The 25,684-nt window shown below is 48.2% G+C and overlaps 1 protein-coding gene across 2 annotated transcripts in view; it reads left to right on the forward strand.

Annotated features, from left to right (window-relative positions):
- Positions 1-2,967: 2,967 nt before the first annotated feature.
- ATP2C2 (ATPase secretory pathway Ca2+ transporting 2) overlaps positions 2,968-25,684 on the forward strand; it is an 81,060-nt gene continuing 58,343 nt past the window's right edge. For both annotated transcript variants that reach the window (XM_012505237.2, XM_003272493.4), the window contains exons 1-2: positions 2,968-3,153; positions 24,566-24,676. In XM_012505237.2, coding sequence (XP_012360691.2) covers positions 3,055-3,153; positions 24,566-24,676 — 210 coding nt within the window. In that variant the 5' untranslated portion in view covers positions 2,968-3,054. The remainder of the gene's footprint in view (positions 3,154-24,565; positions 24,677-25,684) is intronic.

A 25,684-nucleotide genomic window follows, 5' to 3' on the forward strand; every position in this document is an offset into this window, starting at 1 on the left:
TGGCCTCCCAAAGTGCTGGGATTACAGGCATGAGCCACTGTGCCCGGCCTACATTTCCCTATTATAAAGCAAATCATTCATATGAAAGTTCCGTTAAATATAAATTTTAATGATCTGCGGTTTATGAGAGACATATTCAAAAGTTTTTTGGAGGATTTGCCATGTTTCAGGCACATCATTTACCATAACCAACACTGGTGGAGCCTAATTTACCTAATTTTTCACACCACAAATCTAATTTACAGGCCTGGGCAACATAGCAAAGACCCCATCTCTACATAAAAACAAAACTTAAAAAATTAGCTGGGTGTGGTTCTGTGGTTCTGTAGTCCCAGCTACTCAGGAGGGAGGAATGCTTGAACCCAGGAGTTCAAGCCTACAGTGAACTATGATTACGCCACTGCCCTCCAGCCTGGGCTACAGAGTGAGACTTTGTCTCTCATATGTACGTGTATATATCCACCACCTACAGTTTCCTTCTGGAATGCCCTGGGCATTTTCGAACCTAGCCCAGGAATTCCAGCCTTGACATCTCTGGGCTGGAGCGGAAGCCATGGTGGTACCATCCGAAAGGCTGGGCTTTCAAATCCTCTGCTCCAGGGATGCTGATCTGCCTGGAGAGATGACATCTGGTTAACAGCTTAGAAAAACATGAAGATGCCAACAAGGCATTCTTCTTCCCGGGATCCAGCATCATCTTAAAATCACAGAATGCCAGTTGGGAAGGACCTGAGAAATAACTGAGCCAAGTTCCCATATGTTCTTTTATATCAGTAATATAGAAATGCCTGAGAGCCTGCAATGTCGGGTACTACTACATCATACTGCTGGGTACTCTAGCTGTGCAAGCACTCACTCAGCCTGCACCACAGGATGCTGAGGTTGGCTGCGCGATGTCTCCTCCTTGTTCCTCTACAATACTCTTTTTTTTTTTTCTTTGACATGAAGTCTTGCTCTACTGCCCAGGCTGGAGTGCAGTGGCACAATCTTGGCTCACTGCAACCTCCACCTTCCGGATTCAAGTGATTCTCCTGCCTCAGCCTCCCAAGTAGCTGGGATTACAGGTGCATGCCAGCACACCTGGCTAATTTTTATATTTGACAGGGTTTCCCCATGTTGGCCAGGCTGGACTTGAACTCCTGACCTCAGGTGATCCGCCCACCTTGGCTTCTCAAAGTGCTGGGATTACAGGTGTGAGCCACCTTGCCCAGCCTCCTCTACACCACTCCCCACCCTTCTTTGGATTCTCTGCCCAGGAGCCTGCATCCTTGGCTCTGCTGCTCTCTGGCTTTTGATCTAAGCAGTTGCCCTCTGCAGAAGTTATCAGCCCCCCAGAGCTCCGCCTCCAGGTAACTCCTCTCTCATCTGGCCCTTCAGGCCTTGGGTGGGAACAAAGCCACTTCTCACTCTGCTAGTCTTCATTAATGGCACAAGTGCTTCTGGTTTCTCTACATTATCCCCACACCTTTGTTAAAAGTCTGTTTCTCAAACTCTCCTCAAATTACTGTTTCCTACTGGGACGCTGACTCATACAGGTAGGTAGTGACGTCCCCATTTTATGGATGAGTAAACTGAGGTGGAGAGGGGTGACGAAAGTTGCCCAGGGTCTGAAAGGAACGTTCCTGGGATTCAAATCTGGACTCACTCACATCAGAGGTTTGCTGTTACCATTATTCCTGCACCTTTGTTGAAACTGGGGACTGGGGGCAGGCTGATACCGTAGCCTTTATTTCCTTACAAGAGGAAGATGCAGGAGATACAAGAAGGGGCACTGGAACTGCCCTGCAGGTTTTCGTGGGCTGGAGTCAACCCTCGGGAGCAATTGAGGTAGGTGGCAAATATTTGCTCTAAAGGGGTGGCTGAATTTTATGGACAAATGCAGAGGCCACCTCCTGTAGTCTGTAAGTAACTTCTCTGTAGAGATGAGGAAGCCAGTGGAAAGACGGGTGGCACGGCCTTCCCCAGAGCCCCCCATCTGCTAAGTGGTGGGTCTAGTTGCGGATCTAGTCCTACCCGAAGCCAAAGAAAGCCCTGGCACTTCAAAGCACCCACTTGGTGGCTGGCAACTGTCTACACTGCGTATGGACTCTCATACTTTGTGAGCCATTTGAGCCCAGCACCTTCTGATGATGATGATGTGAGGATGGTGTCATGGGGACACCAGCACATTCTCTACGCTAAGCCCTGCTCCAGACCTTCCTGTACAGCACTGTCCGCTGGGGCCTCTCAATGTCACTGTGAAGGAGGCGCTATCGTGGTGGCTATTCTGCAGAGCAGTAAACCAAGGCGCAAAAAATGTAAGAAACCTGCTCAGGTCCCACCATGAGCAAGAGCGGCGCTCATCCTGCAGACGAGGCCAGGGGCCCTGACCATCCGAGACCGTGCGGGCGCCAAAGGCAGCAGGGCTCTCAGTCGCCCCTGTTCCTGGACTCACTCCCAGGGCCCTGGAGGTGAGGGTCTTAGCCTTCTGCTGCTCCCCGCTCAATGACATGCTAGGTCGCCGAGGCTCAGAAAGGCCACGTGACCCGTCCCGCGTGCACAGCCGCAGGGGTGAGTCTGAGTCAGCTCCAGCCACCTCGCTCCCGGCGCCTCCGAGCGGCCCACCCTGGGTTCCTCAAGAGGATCACCTCGGGCTCGTTAAAAACCCAGCTCCCGGCGGCTCCAAACCCAGTGCCTGGGCAGGGAGGGGTCTGGGAATCCGGATTTTAAACCAGCATTTGCTCCTCCACCTCCCCCACTCCAGGTGATTCTTAGGATCTGCAAGTTTGGGAAACAGCCCAAGCCCTGAGGCGACGCAGCCGCTCCCTGGGCCTTCCATGACCAGCTGGCGCTGTCCCCAGGGGCCCTGGGGTCCCAGGCGAGCTCGCGGGGCGGGGCCGGGTGAGCCGGCACCTCCCTGTGCGCAGCCCCGCCCCGGAGGCGGGGCCTCACCTGCCGCGGGCAGGTAGACAGCTACCTGGTAACCGAGTCTGGCCCAGGAGGCTTGGGCGCGCGCAGCCATCCCGGGCCTCGCCGGGGACCGAGGGACGCAGGCAGCGCCTGCGCCCGCTCACCATGGTCGAGGGACGCGTCTCCAAGTTCCTGAAGAAACTCGGCTTCTCGGGCGGGGGCCACCAGTACCAGGCACTGGAGAAGGACGAGGAGGAAGCCTTGGTGAGTCCGGGCGACCCCGCGCAGGGCGTGCGACCCGACCCCCCATGCCCTCCGTCGTAACCGTCCCCGACCCGAGACCCCGCGTTCGCGCTGCGATCCGCGAACTCGCCCTCCTCCCCTAGCTGTGAAAAGAAGCCGTCCTCACAGCAACCGCGCTCTCATCTGTGCTCTGGCGCGGGGAGCTCAGCATGGAACCCTCAGGTGAACCCATTTTGCGGATGAGAAACTGAGGCCGAGAGTGGTTAAGTATATTCCCTAAGTGGCACGAAACTAGGAAGTGACCTACCTGGCTGGGAACTTAACCTAGGTTTCTCTGACTCCAGAGAACTAAAATTCCTGGGTCTCCAGACTTGGGCTGCTTTATGGATTTTTAAAACTTAACTTGGAAAATAAAATTAGAGGGATGCAAAAAACAAAAGATTGCTGAAATGTTGTAGCAATAATAGAAGCAAAGTTGGAGCTGAGGGATCTCCCAGCCTCACTTCCTACCATCAGGCGCTTTTAGAAAGCCACTCAGAGCTATATGCCTGCTTTGCAACCTCCAGGGGACCCTCTGGGATAAAGTAGCAGGGTGCCAGGGCAGGGCGGTTCATGAGGGAACAAAGTGGCAAAGCTGTCAAATAAAGCCCCTCCTGTTCCTTGGATTCTTGGAAACCAGGGGTGAAGCCAGGTTTGAGGGTGACCCAACACCCTTCTTTTTAGCTTCGCAAACAGAACTCCTTGCATGCTTTAAGGTCAGGGGGGCACTGAATTTCTGCAGAAGCGTTTCTCTGCACACCAGAGGGTCGTTGTACTTTTTTTTTTTTTCGTTTACGCTTAAGCAGTAATTCAAAAATAACATTTCTGAACGAGTCTCCTGGGTTGCTAATGAGAAATATGACTTGCTGGTGGCCTTTTGACCAGTGAAAGGAAACTTCAAAGGTAAACTTAACTTTTAATTAAAAAAAGAAATTAGCTGAAAAAATACTTGACTTAAAATTTTATTTTTTTCTCCCAAAGAATACTAATGGTCAAAACATTTTGTTTGTGAGATTAAGTATTCGTGCTTTTTTTAAAATAGTGTTTTGTGGTTTTTAAAAATAGTGTTTTATACATCCCTGTTGATGTAAGAATTCTGGTGTTAGGGTGGTAGGCCCCAGGACCACGTAACTAGTAGTTTTTGAACAATCTCGATTTTTCTGAAGTGATGTGTTAATAATGATAGGATATAGAGTTCAATTAATTTGCTGTGATCCATTTCTCTGCTTGTGTGATAGGTTCTGCTAAAGGAATTTGAAGTTTATTTGCCATCACAGGTTGCCTTTCCTACGTTGCCATTGCTGTTTTTTCCTTTGTATGTTTCGATTTTTGCATCAGGCCAGGTATTTTTCAAACACTCCTGATGCATAGTTTGTTACCATCAGGTTTCATAGGATGTCCAGGAATGCAGGTGCATGGATGATGTAACCTCAAGGGAGATGCTGGGGAGAGTCTGATCTCTGTGCCAGGTGGACTCACCCCTCCAAAGCTTTGCAGAACAGTTCTCAAAGGTCCGACAGGTGTTCAGCCGGTCTGTCAGTGTGCTCTCCCACCTGGCTGTGGACCGGGGTGCTCTCAGCAGCATCCTGAGGCCCTGGGTGCATGACGATGGGCAGTGTGCAGTGCCAGGAGGCAGGTGATACCAGCACTGGCACCACAGGCCAGCTGAGAAAGAAGGCATGCTGTCTCAAGAGGCAGCCTTGTGCAAACCCAGGAAATGACAATGAAGATCGATGCGAAGTATGAGGAGGGAGGGAGGTGGGGAGGCCGGGAGGCTGGGCGAGGCACTCAGTTCCTGCCAAGCTGGCTTAGACCTGAACACGTCCTTTGCTATCATACTCATGTCCTCTCGTTGGAACTCCTTTCTCCCAGGGTTTGGAAAGGAGGGAATATGTGTTGAGGTGATCACTTCTACAATAGTTGGAATTGTCTTTTCTTTTCTTTTTTTTGCGCTATTTCATGCTAGTTTATCTAGAGGTTCCATTTTCACTCCTCAGTAGAACCGTCTTTTATGAGCACTAATTATATGCCACATCCAGGATGCCTGTAGGAGGCCTCTAAGCCCTCCCCTCCCCCAGCCACTTTGACCAGTTACCAGTTCTACTAGTGATTCTTACTGAGAACCTGCTGTGTCTTCTCTTGGGCCTCTTACCTCTAAGGTAATTTTTACTCTCATCATGTGATCAATGAGGATGTGAGGCTCCTAGTGGGGCCACGTTCGTTTGCTCAGTGAGCATTTCCTGGCAGCCAGTTTGCCAGGCACTGAGGATACAGATGTGTACAAAACAGAGTTCATAAAGGAGGCCAACGGCCAGCTGAGAAACCAGGAGATGCTTTATTTGAGACCCAGTGGTCTTAGGTGCACTGGAGAATCAAAGAGTAGAGGACCAGACAGAGGACTGGTGGTTGAGAGGGGAACTGGAGACCGACCCCATGTTAGAAGCACTGGAGACTGGACTTCCGCATTTCCAGGAATGGAAAGAAAGGTGTTTGATCCCGGTGCAGTGGCTCATGCCTGTAATCCCCACTCTTTGGAAGACTGAGGCAGGAGGGTCACTTGAACCCCAGAGTTCAAGATCAGCCTGGGCAACATAGCCAGATGCCATCTCTGCAAAAAAATTAGGCGTGGTGGTGTGCACCTGTGGTCCTAGCTACTTACCAAGCTGAAACAGGAGGATTGCTTGCACCTGGGAGGTCAAGGCTGCAGTGAGCTGTGATTATGCCACTGTGCTCCAGTCTGAGCAACAGAGTGAGACCCTGTCTCAAAACAAAACAACAACAAAAAGGTCTTTGAGAGGCCTCCTTAATTTAGTTACTAGAAAAAGCTTCTCACTGCTGACCTGAACATTAAGGTAAGGAAGAGATTGGACCAGAAATTCCTGCTTCCTGGGTGACTCAGCGCCGACTCCGGGGGAAGCTGTCTCTGCCCCTCAGGGCTCCCGTCTCTTAACTGAGGCAGGTATAGCCCCAGCCCACTGCCTTCCTGGCTGGTGAGCAGATTCATCCTTCTGGGCTCTCCAGGGTGAGGCTTGGATCCAACAGAGGCATGTGGTGACCACCCATCCATCCAACTTAGATTCACGAGGGGGCTCCCTCTGTGTGTTAAGTGAGTGCTACCTGCTGGAGTTGGGGCTGATAAGGATGCACAGCTCCCTACTCTTAGGTATCCCAACTGGGAGGCAGAGACAGGCACTCAGCAACAGGTCACAGTTCACTGTTTAATGCCAATTTGTCAGAGCTGGGAGAAAGACGTGATGTTTAAGATGAACAGGAGTGGCAAAGAGTGAGCTGGATGAAGGGCAGGGGTTGACAGCGAGTTCTAGACAAAAGACGGAGAGGCGTTGGGGTTGGTAGGAGGAGCCTGCAGAGGAGGGTCCTAAGGAGCCTTGTCGGACCGTGCGCTTTATCCCTGGAGCAGTGGGGGATTGTTGAACGGTTTTAAGTCAGGACATGACAGTCACTCATTTATTCCCAGATGGGCCAAACATTAGAACTGTGATAAAAAAACAGGCACAGTCAGATTTGTGTTTTTAAGAGATTACACTCGGTTACCGGAAAAGAGTATATGCCTGGGAATTCTGAGGCTCATGCACACACAACCTTAACCCAAGGTTTGCCCAAACTCACAGATCATTAGTGTTTTTCAGAATTTAGCAACATGTGGGCATCTTCTTAAACGTACTGCAACCCCACAGTGTTTTTGTTTTGTTTTGTTTTGTTTTGTTTTTTCGAGACGGTGTCTCGCCCTGTCACCCAGGCTGGAGTGCAATGGCACGATCTTGGCTCACTGCAACCTCCGCCTCCCAGATTCTCCTGCCTCAGCTTCCCGAGTAGCTGGGAATACAGGCGCCCGCCACCATGCCCAGCTAATTTTTGTACTTTTAGTAGAGACGGGGGTTTCACCATGTTGGCCAGGCTGGTCTCGAACTCCTGACCTCATGATCTGCCCGCCTCAGCCTCCCAAAGTGCTGAGATTACAGGCGTGAGCCACCGCACCTGGCCAGTGTTGTCTTAAATGATTTGTACAAAAGTGTGACTTCAAGTAAGTATAAGTATAAAACTGTAATAAACATAACTGTTTGCTTTATAACTCAATTATAAAATCAAGTTCAATTTAGGCCGGTTGCGGTGACTCACGCCTGTTTTCCCAGCCCTTTGGGAGGCTGAGGCGGGTGGATCACTTGAGTTCAGCAGTTCAAGAGCAACCTGGCCAATATGGTGAAACCCCTCTTTACTAAAAATACAAAAATTAGCCAGATGTGGTGGCAGGCACCTGTAATCCCAGCTACTGGGGACGCTGAGGCAGGAAAATCCTTTGAACCCAGGAGGCGGAGGTTGCAGTGAGTCGAGATCACGACACTGCACTCCAGCCTGGAAGACAGAGAAAGACTCCCTCTCAAAAAAAAAAAAAAAAAAAAAAAAAATCAAGTCACATTTATAATAAAATTATAAAGTACAAATAGAACAGCCTTATTTTGATATATTGGTGATGTCTATTAAAACTCAATCAGGCTGGGCATGGTGGCTCACGCCTGTAATCCCAGCACTTTGGAAAGCTGAGGCAGGCGGATCACCTGAGGTCAGGAGTTCGAGACCAGCCTGGCCAACATGGCGAAACCCTGTCTCTACTAAAAATACAAAAATTAGCTGGGTGTGGTGGTGGGTGCCTGTAACCCCAGCTACTCAGAAGACTGAGGCAGAAGAACCGCTTGAATGCAGGAGGTGGGGGTTGCAGTGAGCCAAGATTGCGCCACTACACTCCAGTCTAGGTGACAGAGCGAGCCTCCATCTCAACAACAACAACAACAACAACAAAAGAGACTGGAAACCAAAGCCTTCTTTGAATCTCATCTCGAAATGAGATCTCATAACTTCTGCCATATTCTATTCATTTGATGCAAGTCTAGCTCCAGTCTACACTCAAAGGGAAGGGGTTCCACAGGCCATGGGTACTGGGAGGGAGTGATGGCTGGGGACTGCCTTAAAGGCTGCCCATTGGAATAGTAGAAAGAAACACTTCCTTAAATGACGTCATTCACGTTAAAAAAAAAAATCCAGAACCATATCTGACATGTCATCTGCTCACTAATCTAGTTTTGTTAGTGTTTTCATTCATCATGAGTTCTGTTCTTTAAACTCTTTTGGACTTTTGATTTTGAAAATACTGATGCTAAGAATGTCTGCTAACGTGTGTATGTACAAAATGACATTTACATTTGTCAGGAATTTGTTTGCTAGTTTAGGATAATCAGACTCAAACTCAAGTCCAACTGCCAGGAAGCAGCCTGCGAATGCCAATTTTAAGGCTGTCATCTGATAACCGTAGAACTGGCTCGTTCACTTGACGATAGTGTTGGGCGTTGTTGAAAGATATTTCTTCATTTGGTATCTATTTGCATTTACTACTACAGTTAGTGCTCATTGACTGTGCCAGCTGCTATGTGCAAAGACTGGATTCATGTAAGGCACCTGCTTGCGACGTGACTACACTTCTCAGTATTTAGGTATCTTAGAGTTTTCTCACCGATTGGCCAATTGCGCGCTGTGCGATGACTCGATTCTCCTGCTAACCTTTCTCTCTGAGCCATTGAAGCTTTCACTGTGTGTCAGCCTTCACTGGGACGCTACAGTGTGTGCTGTGATCATTGTCTTGGACGCAAATATGCACACTGGTGTTATGTCACAGTCCTTAGTTGTAAGTTTCCCCCCACTCCGGAAGGTCTGTGTTGATCAGACAGTCATTAAAACACATATTCAAGGTTAATAAGTTCTCAGAAAACTTGAAGGCTCTTGAGAATACGTCTGAAGATGGCATCCCGGAAACCCTGCCCCCAATCCTAATGTGACAAGCTTTTTTTTAATAAGGGTAAAGAATCCTAGAGTCCCAAACTCCTAGGGAGAGGAAACTAGAAGGAACTTCCAGTGTGTTAAATGGTTGCTGCTTGGTGGCCATCATAGTAGGGGCGGAGACTGGGAGCTGATGGGGGGGGTCCTGTGTTTTTCATTTGTGTGCACACAAGTTGTTTGTAGATTGGGTATTTCTCCTAAAGCAGAGGCCATCTGGATGAGAACACAGGCAGCTGCTATATCTTCAAGGGTTGACATTCAGCTGCTATTTCTCTTTCAGGGACAAAGAAATACAAGTTATGAAAGACCCAAGAGTTTGGGTTTTATTCCCACCCCACCTAATAATCTATCAAAAAGGAGAGAAAGGGAATTAGCAGAAAGCTTATTCAGGGACTTCAAAAATCATATAGAGTATTTAGATGAAACTGTCCAAGTTAGATGTTGAGAAGGATGGTATTTGGATGGTTGTTTGAGGGTTAATATAGGCACCTGGTAAAAAGGACTTGTCTCATATCAGATACGATGAAAACAAATACTTTAAAACAAGAAATGAGATATTCAAAACATTAAAAAATGCCCATGAGTAGAGGTTTGTTTACACATATTCGGGGATATCTAGATAGCAGAATTCTCACAGGCACTGACACAGATGCTGTAAAGCATATGTAATGACACAGTGGACGGCTATGATTCTATCTAATGTTTTTAACATGAAAAACGTCAAACACGGGCCGGCGCAATGGCTCACGCCTGTAATCCCAGCACTTTGGGAGGCCCAGGTGGGTGGATCACTGGAGGTCAGGAGTTTGAGACCAGCCTGACCAACATGGTGAAACCTCGTCTCTACTAAAAATACAAAATTGGCCGGGCGTGGTGGCACGTGCCTGTAATCTCATCTACTTGGGAGGCTGAGGCAGAAGAATCACTTGCATCGGGGAGGCAGATGTTGTAGTGAGCCAAGATCATGCCACTGCACTCCAGCCTGGGTGACAGAGCAAGAATCTGTCTAAAAAAAAAAAAAAAAGGAAAAAAAAGAAAAATGTCAAACATACAGAAAAACAGAAGGACTAGACAGCTGTCTGCTCACCCACGTGGATTCCATGATTCTTTTGCCATCTTTGCCCTGCATGATGCATCGTTCAGTGGAAACAGGTGGTTGTAATTTCTTTTGGAAGAAAACAAACTTTTACAATGTGCAGAGAATAAAATCTGGAAAAAGATCATTTTGAGCAGTATTTTTATCTTGGGATGACAAATTTTCTTCTTTGTAATCTTGTGCATTTTCCAAATTTCCAGCCACAGATATGGTTTAATTTTGTAAGCAGAAAAAAAGGAGATGTGAAAAATAAAGAGTAAGTTTCAACAAAAGAAGGGGAGAGAAAGGATTGTGGGTTTTTAGGTCTGTGTTGCCTTTCTGGGCTGGGTGGGCGTAGCTGGGTGGGAGTGGTGCTGTAAACAGCATTATTAGGCAAGAATCCAGATCCCCAGGGGTGGCGGTGTATGAGTGGCGCCAGCCCAGCGCTTCCGGTGCCAGTGGGAGAAAGAGGTGGATGGGACGGGGGTCTGTACGTGGCCATTTGGGGGCTCCTGCAACCCCTTGGGGCTTCCCAACACAGAGATAAGTAGTTTGGGTCAGCACATTTGAGACTTTCACAGGGGAGTTTGGAACGACCAAGGGCAGGGAGGAAAGGTGTCTGGTTTAAGGAAGGCAGGTGAGGCGATGAGGTTGCCAAGAGGGCAGGACTGGCTACAGAATTTGTGAGGCAGACTGCCAATAGCAGGAAGATGCTTGCTTCTGTCTTCTATGATCTCTCCCTTGACTGTCCTGGTGAGTTCCACTTGCTATAGATTATTGGTCTCCACCACACAAGGGATTACTACTGGGTGAGTGTAGACCAAGTGTGTTCAATCCAGAGCCCAAGATAGCTTCGAATGCAGCCCAACACAAATTCGTCAACTTTCTTAACACATTATGAGATTTTTTATGCAATTTTTTTTTTTAAGCTCATCAGCTATCATTAGTGTTAGTGTATTTTATGTGTGGCCCAAGACAATTCTTCTTCCAGTGTGGCCCAGGGAAGTCAAAAGATGGGACAACCCTTGTGTAGACCCTGCCAGGCGTCCCCCATCGGGGAGGGCAGTCATGGTCACTGGGTGGAGGGGGGAGATGCCAAGCCCCAGGAATACATTGTCCCATGGGGCTAAATTTCCACACACACATTCAGATCCAATGATTACGCATTTCAAGATGGCACCTGTGGAGCACGAAGCCTCAAGCCCAACACCTGTCCTGCACGGGGATCTCTGTGCAATTGCGCTGGCCTCATGCCCATGAGGCTGGCCTTGCTGAAGGGTTATTGTCGGAGAGGAAACATCCAATCGATACCTCCCCTGTGGACTGTCAGTGATTCTTCTGAATTGTCCTGGGGTTAACCTGGATCTGTGGACACTTCAGGGGCTAATAATCCCAGCACCTCTCGTCTCTAAGACATCCCACATGATGGTGATAAGAACACGGGAGACTGAGTAGTGGAAGCCGTGTGCTACGTCTCAGCGAGTAGTGGAAGCCGTGTGCTAAGTCTTAGCGAGTAGTGGAAGTCATGTGGTAAGTGGGAGCTGGTGGGAGCTTTCAATCCAGATCACCTGTCTTCCCTCTCACTGCCTGGTAAGGTGGAGTGGGCCGGAGAGGCATCTTTGTTGTCAATGAATGTGAATCCCAAAGGTGTCCAGCCAGCTGCCCTTGCTAGAGACTCCGCTTCCTCACAGCTCATGCGTTGTCTCAGTTCTGGAGGCCAGAAGTCCAAGAGCAAGGTGCCGGGGGTTGGTTCCTCCAGAGGCCTCTCTGCTTGGTTTACACATGGTCGCCTTCCCCGTGTCTTCATACGGTTGTCCTCTGTGCATGTCCGCGTCCTAATCTCCTTTTATGTGGACACCAGTCGTATTGGATAAAGGCCCCACCAATGACATCATTTAGCTGTAATGACCTCTTTAAAGGCCCCATCTCTAAATACAGTCACTTTCTGAGGATATGGGGTGTGGAGTTTAGGGCTTCAGCCCGGGGATGGTCGGGGGATTGGACAACTCAGTCCAACACCGGGTTCTGTGTAGAAATTGACTTGAAAGGTATTTTTTTCTTTGAGGAGCTGTGGGCCACAAGGAGAAAATGTGTAATTGTGTCTTGAGGCTACAGCCCCTCTGGAAATGCTTATCACGTCTGCCGTCTGCCCCAAGTCCTCAGGAGATGCGGGGATGGTGCCCCTCTAGCTGGGCCATATTCCTATGACCTTCCCTAAGACCTCCCTGTGGCCTATTGGAGAGAGGAGAGCTCAGCAGAGGATGTGTTGTTTGGTGCACCTTGAAACTCAAGTGCAGAGACAGGGAAGAGAAGGGCCCAAGATCTGTGATTCCAGCGACCCAGGGGGAAGAGATGACAGGCAGGCACTGCACCTCACTTTCCTAAGCCAAACCAAGGACGCCGACTCGCAGGCTAACTAGAACTGCTTATTTCACCCTCGTGCACTTCTCAGGACCCTCCCCGTCTTTGCCTCTCCAGCTGGACCGAATGTGGGGGCTCTGGGTGTAGGGGAAGGAGTGTTGACCTGAGCAGTCACTCTTAACTAGGAGCCGTTGGTATAGGGCAGACGGGGCCCATCCGTCGTCGGCCATGTGGATTTAGGCAGATGTAATCTCTCCACATTCATGTGTCCTGGTGTGAAAGTGGAGGTGTTGGGTGCAAGAATGGAGGGTAGCGTTGGATTCCCCTTCTGACTGCTAGGTTCCTCCTCCCCCTGGCTTTTTGTGGAAGCTGTGTTGGGTAACAGATCTAAGCATTCTACAAAGTTCCCCTCATTACGCGTCCCTCAGTGAATGTTAGTAATCAAAAAAGAGTAAGTGAGGGAAGGTGTTTAAAACTCTCTGCACAATACCTTGTACACAAGATGATGTTGTTTTTAAGAATCCAGCCCTGCCTTGCTTTGACCTTGGGTCATGTGCTAGGGCGCTGTGTCCATAGAAAGCGCTCAGTGGTGGGGGCAGGACCGGCTAGGTGATTGTCAGGCTCAGTGCAAAACGGCCCCCTCCTTGAAAAATGACTAAGAATCTCAAGAAGGCGGCAGCAGAGATTGAGCAGAGTCAGGCTGCCGTGGACACATGAGGCCATGAACGTGGAGCTGGCCCTGGTCGCGAGGTGCCTGGCTGGAGACACCAGTGAGCTCTTGCTGTTTGGGGTTCTGTTTTTCAGCCTCTACTCCAGCCACTCCTCTGGCCCTCACCTACTTTTTTTTTTTTTCAACTTTTGTTTTAAGTTTCGGGGTGCAGGGTACACATGCAGGATGTGCAGGTTTGTTCCATAGGTAAACATGTGCCATGCTGATCTACTGCACAGATCATCCCATCACCCAGGAATTAAGCCCAGCATCCATAATCCCTCCCCTCCCCTCCCCTCCCCTCCCTTCCCCTCCCTTCCCTCCCCTCCCTTCCCCTCCCCTCCTTTCCCCTCCCCTCCCCTCCCCTCCTTTCCCCTCCCCTCCCCTCCCCTCCTTTCCCCTCCCCTCCCTTCCCCTCCCCTCCTTTCCCCTCCCCTCCCCTCCCCTCCCCTCCTTTCCCCTCCCCTCCCCTCCCCTCCCCTCCCCTTCCCTCCCCTCCCCTCCTCTCTCCTTTCCTTTCCTTTCCTGATAGGGTCTTACTCTGCCATCCAGGCTGGAGTGCAGTGGTGCAATCATGGCTCACTGCTGTCTCAATCTTCCTGGGCTGAAGTGATCCTCCCACCTCCCGAATAACTGGGAATACAAGCACACAACCATGCCTGGCTAATTTTTGAACAGATGGGGTTTTGCTAAGTTGCCTAGGCTGGTCTTGAAGTCCTGGGCTCAAGAGATGTGTCCATCGCAGTCTCCCAAAGTGTTGGGATTACAGGCGTGAGCCACTATGCCTGGCTGATTCTTTCTTTTGATGACATGTCCTCCAAGTGTGGGCTGGGGACCAATAGCGTGAGCATCACCTGGGAGCTTGCCAGAAATGCAGAATCTCAGGTTCCACCCTGGAACTACAGAATCAGAAACTCTGGGCTGGGTCCCAGCAATCTGAGACTCAGCAAGCCCCGCCGGGGTGTTCGGAGGCTCCCTGGAGTTTGCGCACTGCTGCTCTGGATGATTAGCTTCTCTGCGTGTCTCAGATCCATCCTCCTGTTTGCAGGCCCCTTGCAGATACTAGAGGCAAAAGAGTGAGCAAAGCGCTGATCCTCCTGGGTGGGGCTCATGTTCTGGTGGGGAAGGAAGATGTCTATCAAATAATTCCTCCAGTGAGTACATAATTACACATTGAGATAAGCCCCAGGAAGGAAAGCAGAGCATGTAAGAAAGAAGGTAGGTGTGGCCTGGGTGTGGGGGATGGGTGGGAATGCTACTGTGAAAGTCCAGTGCCATCTGGGAAGACTTCCTGGAGGAGGTGGCAGGAAGTCAGAGAACTAAGCTTTGCATTTGGGCTACACGTGCTCTTGCATTTATTATTTTTATTTTTTATATCAGCCACATTTGGCGCACCCTGGAGCCTACAGCCTGACCTGCAGTAGATTTCAGGAAAGATAGCTGGCCCCCCTCCCCTGTGATCTGGGAGGTGCCTGTTCCCCAGGGAAAGTCTATAAATAGCCAGTCTCCTTCAGCAACACCTATCTCACCAGGGCTTCTCCTCCTTCTACCCCCTCCCCCAGATATCAGCATATTGAAATTTGAGTGACAGTTTTGCCTTCACTTATTATTGAATTCTGCTAATAGTAGTTGCTGTTTATCTACTATCTTGTGTGAACCAAGAATTGTATGTTTTTTTCTTTTTTTCTTTCCCTTTTTCCTTCCTTGTTTTCCTGTCTAAACTTGTCCTAATTTTTTTTCATAAACCATAAATAAAAATTGGCACAATTTAAAATTCCTCCTTCACTCCCCCGCTTTATGGATCCTTATTTTCCCCCTTGACTTGGGGTTGGGGGAGGCGGAGGGAGGAAGGTCCTGTTTGTTGCTGATCAGTTTGCGGTAATCAGGTCACTGTTGGTTTGGGTGTTCTTGGCCCCTTTTCTGTGCCAGTCTACAGAGGCTGCAGGATTGTGGTTAAGAGCACGGAAGTCTACAGCCCAGGCTGCCTGGATGCAAATTCTAGTTCTGCCACTTGCCAGCTGGGAGACCTTGGGCAAACTTAATATTTCCCTGCCTCTGTTTGTTCTTCTGTACAATGGGGTAGTAACTAACTGTACATACATCAGCGGGTCTGTTGTGGAATGGAGTCATTTAATACGCATCAGGCATGTAGGGTAGCACCTGATCATGGTGATTTTTATTAGCAATAATTATTTAATTATAAGTAATTATTATTATACAACTACAGGCCGGGTGTGGTGGCTCACACCTGTAATCCCAACACTTGGAGAGGCCGAGGCGGGCAGATCATGAGGTCAGGAGTTTGAGATCAGCCCGGCCAACATAGTGAAACCCCATCTCTACTAAAAATACAAAAATTAGTCGCGTGTGGTGACATGCGCATGTAATCCCAGCTACTCAGGAGGCTGAGGCAGGAGAACTGCTTGAACCTGGGAAGCGGAGGTTGCAGTGAGCCAAGATCATGCCCCTGCACTCCAGCCTGGATGACAGACAAGACTGTCTTGAAAAAAAGAAAAAATACTAAAAAAAAAAATTATACAACTACATAAGTGTCTTTTCCCTCATTGATTCATGCTGGGCACACTATTCTGCCCACTCCACGCTCCCATATTCCTACAGCATATGTGGGTCAACACGTCTTCAATGGCGGTGTAGGCATTTGTATTTAACCTGTATCCTGCCGACAGTTAGTTGGTTTCCTTTTTTGATTTTTAGAACAATGTTATAATGGACATCTATGGATATACCATATTGTTTTGAATCCTTACAAAAATCCCTGTAGAAATCTGAGGCTTAGAAAATGAAGTAACTTGCCCAGGGTCGCACAGCTGTTCGCGGAATTGGGCCCAGGGCTGCCCGAATTCTAAGCTCGAGTCCCCTGGACTCCTTGTCAGTGTTAGGAATATCTCTGCTTCAAATGCATTCTTTTTTTTTTTTAAAGTTCTGGGATACACGTGCAGAACGTACAGATTTGTTACATAGGTATACACATGCCATGGTGGTTTGCTGCACCCATCAGCCCGTCATCTACATTAGTTATTTCTCCTAATGCTATCCCTCCCCTAGCCCCACACCCCCTGACAGTCCCCGGTGTGATGTTCCCCTCCCTGCGTCCATGTGTTCTCATTGTTCAACTCCCACTTATAAGTGAGAACATGCGGTGTTTGGTTTTCTGTTCTTGTGTTAGTTTGCTGAGAATGATAGTTTCCAGCTTCATCCATGTCCCTGCAAAGGACATGAACTCATCCATTTTTATGGCTGCATAGTATTCCATGGCGGACATGTGCCACATTTTCTCTATCCAGTCTATCATTGATGGGTTTCAAATGCGTTTTTCCCAGAAACCTCCCCACCGCGTTTTAAGAACAGTTCGATTGACCTGACTCATGCCTCCCAATCCCCTCCCGTTTGCCATTGGGTCAGTCCTGGGGCAGGATGGGCACCCAGGTTCCTCTTCGCATGGGGGCTGATCTGTTTAGCTCCACACCATTGCAGCCAGGGCTCAAAGGCTGACCATAGGAATGGCCAAGCCATGGCCAGATGTAGTGGCTCATGCCTGTAATCCCAGCACTTTGGGAGGCTAAGGCGAGAGGATCACTTGAGGTCAAAAGTTTGAGACCAGCCTGGCCAACATGGCGAAACCCCGTCTCTACTAAAAATGGGAAACATTTAGCCAGGCATGGTGGCAGGCGCCACCCATGTAGTAGTCCCAGCTACTTGGGAGGCTGAGGCATCAGAATTGCTTGAACCCAGGAGGCAGAGGTTGCAGTGAGCCGAGATCTTTTCACTGCATTCCAGCCTGGGCGACAGAGCATGACTCCATTTCAAAAAAAAAAAAAAAAAGTAAAGAAAGAAATGGCCAAGCCAGGAGGAAGAGCTGCCTCTCTTCCTGGACCGTCCAGGCAAAAGCAGCCTCGGGAGAGACAGGCAAGAGTCTACAGCTGGAGACAGAGGTGTGCCTCCTCTCCCAGGGACATGCTGGGATCCAGCGCTGGGCCTGCCCTGGAGCAAAGCTAGGGGATTCCTGGGAACCACTGTCCTTGTCATCTTGGGCACAGCTCAGTGGGCTACTGCTTTCTGCTGCTCAGGCCACAAGCAGGTCCACTAGGAACCAGCCTCACTGTCCTGAAACTGAGTGTGAATCAGTGCCAGGGAGGCCCAGTTGTGTGTCTGCAGGCAGAGAGGTGGGCTGGCAGGAAAGCCTGCATCAAACCCTCACTCTACACTCACCTGCCCTGACCTTGGGCAAAGCTCTCAAATCCAGGGCCTTGGTTTGCCCATCCAACAAAATGGGCACAGCACCTGCCAACTTGAACTTTTGGTCAGATAGAGGAGCGAAGGTGCACGTGATGACAAGCAGCCATGTCTGGTCCATAGTACGTGCTCAGCCAATGTGGGTTGAACTCGAATATAGGAATGAACCTGTTTCTTCCCAGCCATACCATTATTCTGGAGTCATTTCTTCCCTTATTGTCTGGAAATAATTTCAAACGGACAGAAAAGTTGTAAGAAGATGATAGGAAAAACACATTTGCACATCCTTCCTCCAGGGTCTCTCAGCATCGTTAGTACATTCCTACACTGGCTGTATTGTCCTCAGCCTCACCGCCCCCATTTAGGCATAAATTGCAGACATGATGCTCTGTTATTTCTGAATACATCTGTGTGTGTGTGTGTGTGTGTGTGTGTGTGTGTGTGTGTGTGTGTGCTGGGGGTGGGGGTGTTGGTTTTTTTGTTTTGTTTTTTTTTGTTGTTTTGTTTTTGTTTTTTGAGACAGCGTCTTTCTCTTGTCATCCAGCTGAGAGCAGTGGCACAGTCTCAGCTCACTGCAGCCTCCAACTCAGGCTCAAGCGATTCTTCAACCTCAGCCTCCCCAGTAGCTGGGACTACAGGCATGTGCCACCACACCCAGCTAGTTTTTGTATTTTTGTAGAGACTGGATTTCACCATGTTGCCCAGGCTGGTCTCAAACTCCTGAGCTCAAGCAATCCTCCCACCTCAGCCTCCGAAAGTGTTGGGATTATAGGTGTCAGCCACTGTGCCCAGTCTATTTTCTTTAAGTGACAATCTTCATTAATCACAACAGAGTCCAAAAATCAGGAAATGAGTATCTACACAATATGACAATCCAGTCCACAGGTTCCAATCAGCGTTGTACCTGTAACCGGGAAAGGATGTGGCTCTTAGTTGCAGTGTCCCCCTGGTCTCCTTTGTGGAATACTCCTGTGGGTTTTCCTTGTCTTTTGTATTCTCGACCTTTTTAGAGATTCCAGACTCAGATTCCAGGCTTGGGGACATCATAGGATGTCCCTTGATTTGAGTTTGTCTAATGTTTCCTTGGGATTTGGCTCGGGTTACGCACTTCTGGAGAAAGCCTTGTGGCCTGATACTGTGTCCTCCTTAGTACATGGTATTGAGAGGCCCACCCAGCTATTTGTCTCGTTACTGGTGGGGGTAACTTTTGCCCCTTGGTTAAGACAGCATCTGCCAGGTTTCCCTTAATTAAAGCTATTATTTTCTCCTTTTTAATGATTAAGTATTTTACAAAGAGACATGTTGAGACGGTGTCAGTATCTGATTCTCATTTTCACTCATTAAGTTTGGCATGCATGGACAATGCTTGGCTGAATAGATTACTATCACACTGTTTGCTGAATGGTGATTTTCTAATTCCATCTACATTAGTCCCTTCTCACACTGCTATAAAGAAATACCTGAAACCGAGCATGGTGGCTCATGCCTGTAATCCCAGCACTTTGGAAGGCCAAGGCAGGTGGATCACTTGAGGTCAGAAGTTCAAGAGCAGCCTGGCCAACATGGTGAAGCCTGGTCTCTACTAAAAATACAAAATTAGCCGGGCTTGATGATGCATGGCTGTAATCCCAGCTACCTGGGAGGCTGAGGCAGGAGTATAGTTTGAACCCAGGAGGCGGAGGTTGCAGTGAGCTAAGATTGTACCACTGCACTCCAGCCTAGGTGACAGAGTGAGACTCTTTCTCAAAAAACGCACACATGAAAAGAAGAAATACCTGAGACTGAATGATTTATAGGACTAAGAGTTTTGCTGGGCTCACGGTTCTGCAGGCTGTACAGGAAGCACAGTGGCTTCTTCTGGGAAGACCTCAGGAAGTTTCCAATCATGGTGGGAGGCAAAGGAGCAGCGAAGTGTGTTACATGGTGGAAACAGGAGCAAGAGAGAGAGCAGGGGGAGGTGTCCCATGCTTTTAAATGACCAGATCTCATGAGAACTCACTCACAATCGTGAGGACAGTACTAAGGGGATAGTGCTAAACCATTCATGACATATCTGCCCCCATGATCCAGTCACCTCCCACCAGGCCCACCTCCAATATTAGAGATTACAGTTGGACATGAGATGTCAGGGGGAACACAGATCCAAACAATATCACCACCATCATCATCATTCTCCCTCATTTACGGTCTTCTATAAGGAAGAGCTTTCTCTTCTCCCTGTTGACTTGGTCATTTATTCGTTGATATCAGTAGGAATGCAAGGACTCTGTATTAGTCCATTCTCATGCTGCTATGAAGAAATATCCAAGACTGAGTAATTTATAAAGAAAAGAGGTTTCATTGACTCACGGTTCCACATGTCTGGGGAGGCCTCAGGAAACTTACAGTCATGGCGGAAGGCACCTCTTCACAGAGCAGCAGGAGAGAGAATGAATGCCGAGCAAAGGGGGAAGCCTCATATGAAACCATCAGATCTTGTGGGAACCCACTCACTCTCATCAGCATGAGGAAACTGCTCCCACCATCTAATCACCTCCCATGAGGTCCCTTCCCCAACATGTGGAGATGACAATTCAGATTACAATTCAAAATGAGATTTGGGTGGGGACACAGAGCCAGGCCATATCAAAGTCCTAGTTGATTAAATATGTTATGATATGTTACTATCAATATTTATTTTGATGCTTGATTGCCTTAATTTGGCCAATGGGAACCCCTTCAAGGTGGCTGCCATGTCCTCTTGACATTTTTTCCATTATCCTTTGAGCACTTCCCTTTCTGGCATAATGAGAAACTTCAGCTTCATTTTGTACATTCTGTACCTTGGCCCTGGAAAAAGCCATTTCTCCCAGGATCCTTGGCTCTTTTTACTGGAAGAATTATATTTAGAAAGCAAGATCTGGTAGTCTGTGTTCATTGTTACTGGGTGCCATGGCTCCTGGGCCCTCTCAGTGGAGGGGGTGTAAGTGTGCGTATGCTGTGAGATCTATATTTAGTTTTATATCTGTCTGTCTCTATGTCTCCATATATTCCAGCCCAATAAATACCACAGGGTCTGTGCCAGCTCTTTGTATATTTTTAACTCTTTTCACTAACAGTAAGAACACTGGCTACCATTACCATTAGTATATTTCCTTATTGCACAATTTCCCTGGATGTAACCCATCTCCTCACCTTGCCAACAAGTGCATTGGCCACCACTCTGCCTAGCCATCTCCTCTTGGCCTGAATGCACTGGCCACCCTTGAGCAAGGTTCATACTCCAAGTATCTCACTTTGTCCTTTTGCTAGCTCCTCGCTCACTGGTGTCACACTACCACTGCATATGCACAACAGATGCACACAGGTAGTACCTAGAAAGGACTTCAGGGGCTGGAAAACATCTCTGAAGCCCCTCTTGACCTGAGGCTGAAATTTCAGAAGCCCTTCCTCACATCAATGCTAGCAGCGAGGTATCATCATTCCCATGTTAAAGAGGAGGAAACTGCGACTCAGAAAGGTCAAGGGGCTTGCTGAGGGTCACACAGCGTAGGTGGGGGGAGCCAGACTAGGCCGAGTCTGGGCCTGGTGATGCCTCCTCTACCCTGTGGCTGCATTTAGGGTTTTTGTTTGTTTGTTTTTTGTCTCTAACATTAAAAAGTAGGCAGGTCTTTCTGAGTTCTCTTGCGGTGTTCTTCCCCATTTTCCCACATGGTCTTAAGCTTGATTGTCACCACTCACCTGCCCAGCACCTGTGGGCAGTGGGGTTGGGGGTGCAGATCTGAGGGAAAGATAACCCCAGATTAAGTTCCACTTCTGAGCACATTTGGGCACTCGTGTCTCCTGGAAGGCTCGCATGGGAATGGTCACAGCAGTGTCCTATATAAAAGCCCAAACTGGGCCGGGCGCAGTGGCTCGTGCCTGTAATCCCAGCACTTTGGGAGGCCGAAGCGAGTGGATCACCTGAACTCAGGAATTGCAGACCAGCCTGACCAACATGGTGAAACCCGTCTCTACAAAAATTAGCCAGGCATGATGGCAGGTGCCTGTAATCCCAGCCCCTCAAGAGGCTGAGGCAGGAGAATCACTTGAACCAGGAAGGCGGAGGTTGCAGTGAGCCGAGATTGTGCCATTGCACTCCAGCCTGGGCGACAGAGCGAGACTCTTTTTTTTTTTTTTTTTTTGAGACAGAGTCTCACTCTGTTGCCCAGGCTGGAGTGCAGTGGCATGATCTTGGCTCATTGCAACCTCCGCCTTCCAGGTTCAAGCAATTCTCCCTGACTCAGCCTCCCGGGTAGCTGAGATTACAGATGCCTGCCACCATGTCTGGCTAATTTTTGTATTTTTACATAATACCATGTTGGCCAGGCTGGTCTAGAACTCCTGACCTTAGATGATCTGCCTGCCTCGGCTTCCCAAAGTGCTGGGATTACAGGTATGAGCCACAGTGTCTGGCCCTTTTCTTCTGGATTTTTATTGTGGTAAAATATACATAACATAAAATTCACCATTTTAACCATTTTTAAGGGTATGGTTCACTGACATTAAGTATATTCCCATTGTTATGCAACCATCACCAACATTTGCCTCCAAAACTCTTTCATCTTTCCCAAAGAGACTCTGTGGTCATTAAACACAAACTCCCCAGCCCCTGGTAACCTCTGCTCTCCTTTCTGTCTGTGTGAGTTTGACTATTTTAGGGACCTCCTGTAACTGGAATCCTATAGGATTTGTCCTTTCGGGTCTGGCTTATTTCACCAGGCAAAACGTCTTCAAGGTTCATCCATGTTGTAACATGTGTGGGTTCTGGGCAGTCACACTGAAGGTAGTTGGGCTCTTATCCTGAGAGCACTGGAATCTCTGCAAGTGTTTTCAAGCATGGGGCGTGTGTGTGTGTGTGTGTGTGTGTGTGTGTGTGTGTGTGTGTGATGGGATTTATGTGTTTCGAGCCAGGTGCAGTGGCTCACGCCTGTAATCTCAGCACGTTCGGAGGCTGAGGTGGGCGGATCACCCGAGGTCAGAAGTTTGAGACCAGCCTGGCCAACATGGTGAAACCCCTGTCTCTACTAAAAATACAAAAACAAATTAGCGAGGCATGGTGGTGCGTGCCTGCAGTCCCAGCTACTAAGGAGGCTGAGGCAGGAGACTTGCTTGAACCCCGGAGAAGGAGGTTGTAGTGAGCCGAGATCGCACCACTGCATTCCAGCCTGGGTGACAGAGCGAGACTCCACCTCAAAAAAAAAAAAAAAAAAAAAGGAAAAGTGAATTCGGTGTAGTGAGTGAGAAATGGCAAGGCTGAGAGCAGCTGAGGGAGTGCGGGGGATGGGGGTAGTGCCAAGCCCCCAGCCTGCCTCCACGTGTGGTGTGAGGAAGAATCAAGCACTTTTATTTGGTACAACGGAAGTAGATTTTGAGAATGGGGGGAAAAGTCTTGTGCAATCCACATTTTTCTTTGAAGTAACTCTACAAAGAATGCAATGTTGACTTAAAGAGGGCTCCCAATGGATGGCTAAGCCTGTTTAAAGATCTGTGTAATCACTGCTGTGCTCCTGGGCACTGGGCATGAGTGAGAAGCAGCCCCAGGAAACCGAGGGGGCTAGCACAGCTTTTCTAAGCAAATAGGCATTTGGGAGGAGATGGTTTGGGGGTGGGGAGGGCGGCTGGCAAGAAGGAAGAGTGGGATTTGCAATGTCTATTACAGCTAAAGGAGGAAGTTACTCAGTACCTCTCCTGCTTCCTCTTTCCCAGTTTCCGATAACCTGGTGGAAAAGGAAAAGATGAGCATCACATCCTGGGTGTCAGGATGCTAGGAATGGTTTTGCAAAAATACCTCACACTTTCCTGTTTCTGAGGTCTCCTTTGTATTAGCAAAGCCCCCCGAAGCCTCAGGTGTTTCACTTGGCTTCTTTCCAGGCCTGTGGGTCTCAACACAGAGTGCTGGGACTTCCAGAACTTGGTTGTGCTTCCCCTCCCCTTTTCTTCTGTTATGTAACGTGTCCCATAGAACTAGGCTGTGATACCACCTATCATCAGCAGGAGGCACTCTCTGCAATATAGTGCACACTTGATGGAGAATCCTGGAAGTCTGAGGTTCAGGATTCTAAATATGTACATTGTTGCCCTACTCTGTCCGCTTACAAGTTTCAATTCTGTTAAATAAGTGGGCTCAGCCTGGGCAACATAGGGAGATCCTGTCTCTACAAAATATTAAAAAATTAGCCAGGCACAATAGCATGCACCTGTGGTCCTGCTATTCAGGACGCTAAAGCAGGAGGATCACCTGAGCCTGGGAGGTTGAGGCTGCAGTGAGCTATGACTGCACCAGTGCACTCCAGCCTGGGTGACAAAAAAAAAAAAAAAAAACTTGCTTAAAAACAGATGCATCAGTATTAGCCAACAACTAACAACTGGAACCAAGATATTCATCAACAGGACAACAAATACGTTGTGATCTACTCATACAGTGGAATACTAAGCTACTGTGAAAATTAGTGTACTGTTGCTACATGCAATCTCACTAACAATGTTGAGTGAAAGAAATCAGACAAGAAAGCATGTATGAGTGTATACTGCATGGCACCATTTCCATAAAGTTCAAACCCTGGCAAACCTAATCTATGAGGATTGAAACCATGATAGCAGTTACCCCTCAGGTAGGTAGGTAGGCTGAGGGAGCATCAGGGGACTAGTCATATCTGTTTCTTAATTTGGGGGCTGGTTATAAGGGTTAGTTTGTGAGCTGTACACATATGCACACTTTGTGTGTGTGTTATGCTGTAAAAAAAACACATGTGGCTGGGTACAGTGGCTCACACCTATAATCCCAGCACTTTGGGGAGGCCGAGGCAAGCAGATCACCTGAGGTCAGGTGTTTGAGACCAACCTGGCCAACATGGTGAAACCTCATCTCTACTAAAAATACCAAAAAAAAATTAGTGTGGTGTGGTGATGTGTACCTGTAATCCCACCTACTTGGGAGGCTGAGACAGGAGAATCTCTTGAACCCAGGAAGTGGAGGTTATAGTGAGCTGAGATCATGCCACTGCACTCCAGCCTGGGTGACAGAGTGAGACTCCATCTCAAAAAAAAAATAAAAATAAATAATAAATTTAAAAATTCATCAGTACAAAAGTTCAATCTGCTAAACAGCAACCCTGCTCTTTTCACAGATTGATGAACAGAGTGAGCTGAAAGCCACAGAGAAAGAGAAGAAGGTGACAGCCCTGCCCCCCAAGGAAGCGTGCAAATGCCAGAAGGAGGATTTGGCCAAAGCGTTTTGTGTAAGAATTGAATTTGCATCTGGTGCTAATCGTGATAAGGTTTTATGTTTAAAAGAAAGCAACGCAAAGCCCTGAACAGTGCTTCGAAATTCTGTGTTGGGATCAATTTTATCATCAAGGTTGGAAAATATTGTTGATGTTGAAGGGTTCAGATGCCACAGGTAGAATATCAGTACTTGTCAGTAGAGCTCATCTTCACCAGGCCCTTACTGGAAGACGCCGTCCTTTCAGACACTCTTGTGTACGCTGCGTCTCTTCAGCCTCACATTTCTTGGCAAAAACATGAAGGGATGGAAGATGAAGTTGAGACACAGAAGGTAGCACAGTCCAGTGTTAGAGGTAGCACAGCCCAGTGTGGAGTCCAGCTGTTTCATATCAGAGCCCAAACTCTTCGTCATCCTGTATGCCCACCATCGTCTTTTATAATCTGTGGAGTTGCCAGGTACTAAAACCAAATTCTCCCAAGTTTCTCAAGTGAGTTTGAATTATTTCCTGGCCAGCGCAAGACAAGAAACATTTGCATTGCACACGTGTTTGTGTGTGTGTGTGTGCCTGCGTGCGTGCATGTGCGTACTCATTACCACTACGTTTTGGGAGAGCAAATAAAAAGCCCCCAGGAAAAGGGCACATGCTATAATTTCGGGAAGCTGGAAGCCAATGTTTGATGTGTCTTTCCTTGAGAATAACCCAAGTCTCTTTAAATTCAAGCCCTGTGCATTAGTATTTGGAAAGGGGGAGGAAGTATTTCTTCTGTGCCTAAACATTATCCCTACCTAGAAAATGAGCTAGATTTTCTTTCACCATTCAAAAGAATCTAGAAATCAATTCTGTTTTCCCTGTTTCCTCTACCAGCAAGTGCAGTTTTCTTGTTACTGGCTTTTTAAAAACAAGGACACTTTTGTTGTGACCAGAACAGCAAAGTTTCCCTCCATTATGAGTGACTCATAAATTAGCTGTATTTAATGAATTTGTTTACAGAAAGAGCTTGAATGGTGTTGGGCACAATAT

The sequence above is a fragment of the Nomascus leucogenys genome, chromosome 2 (assembly GCF_006542625.1).
Source record: "Nomascus leucogenys isolate Asia chromosome 2, Asia_NLE_v1, whole genome shotgun sequence".
NCBI lineage: Eukaryota > Metazoa > Chordata > Mammalia > Primates > Hylobatidae > Nomascus > Nomascus leucogenys.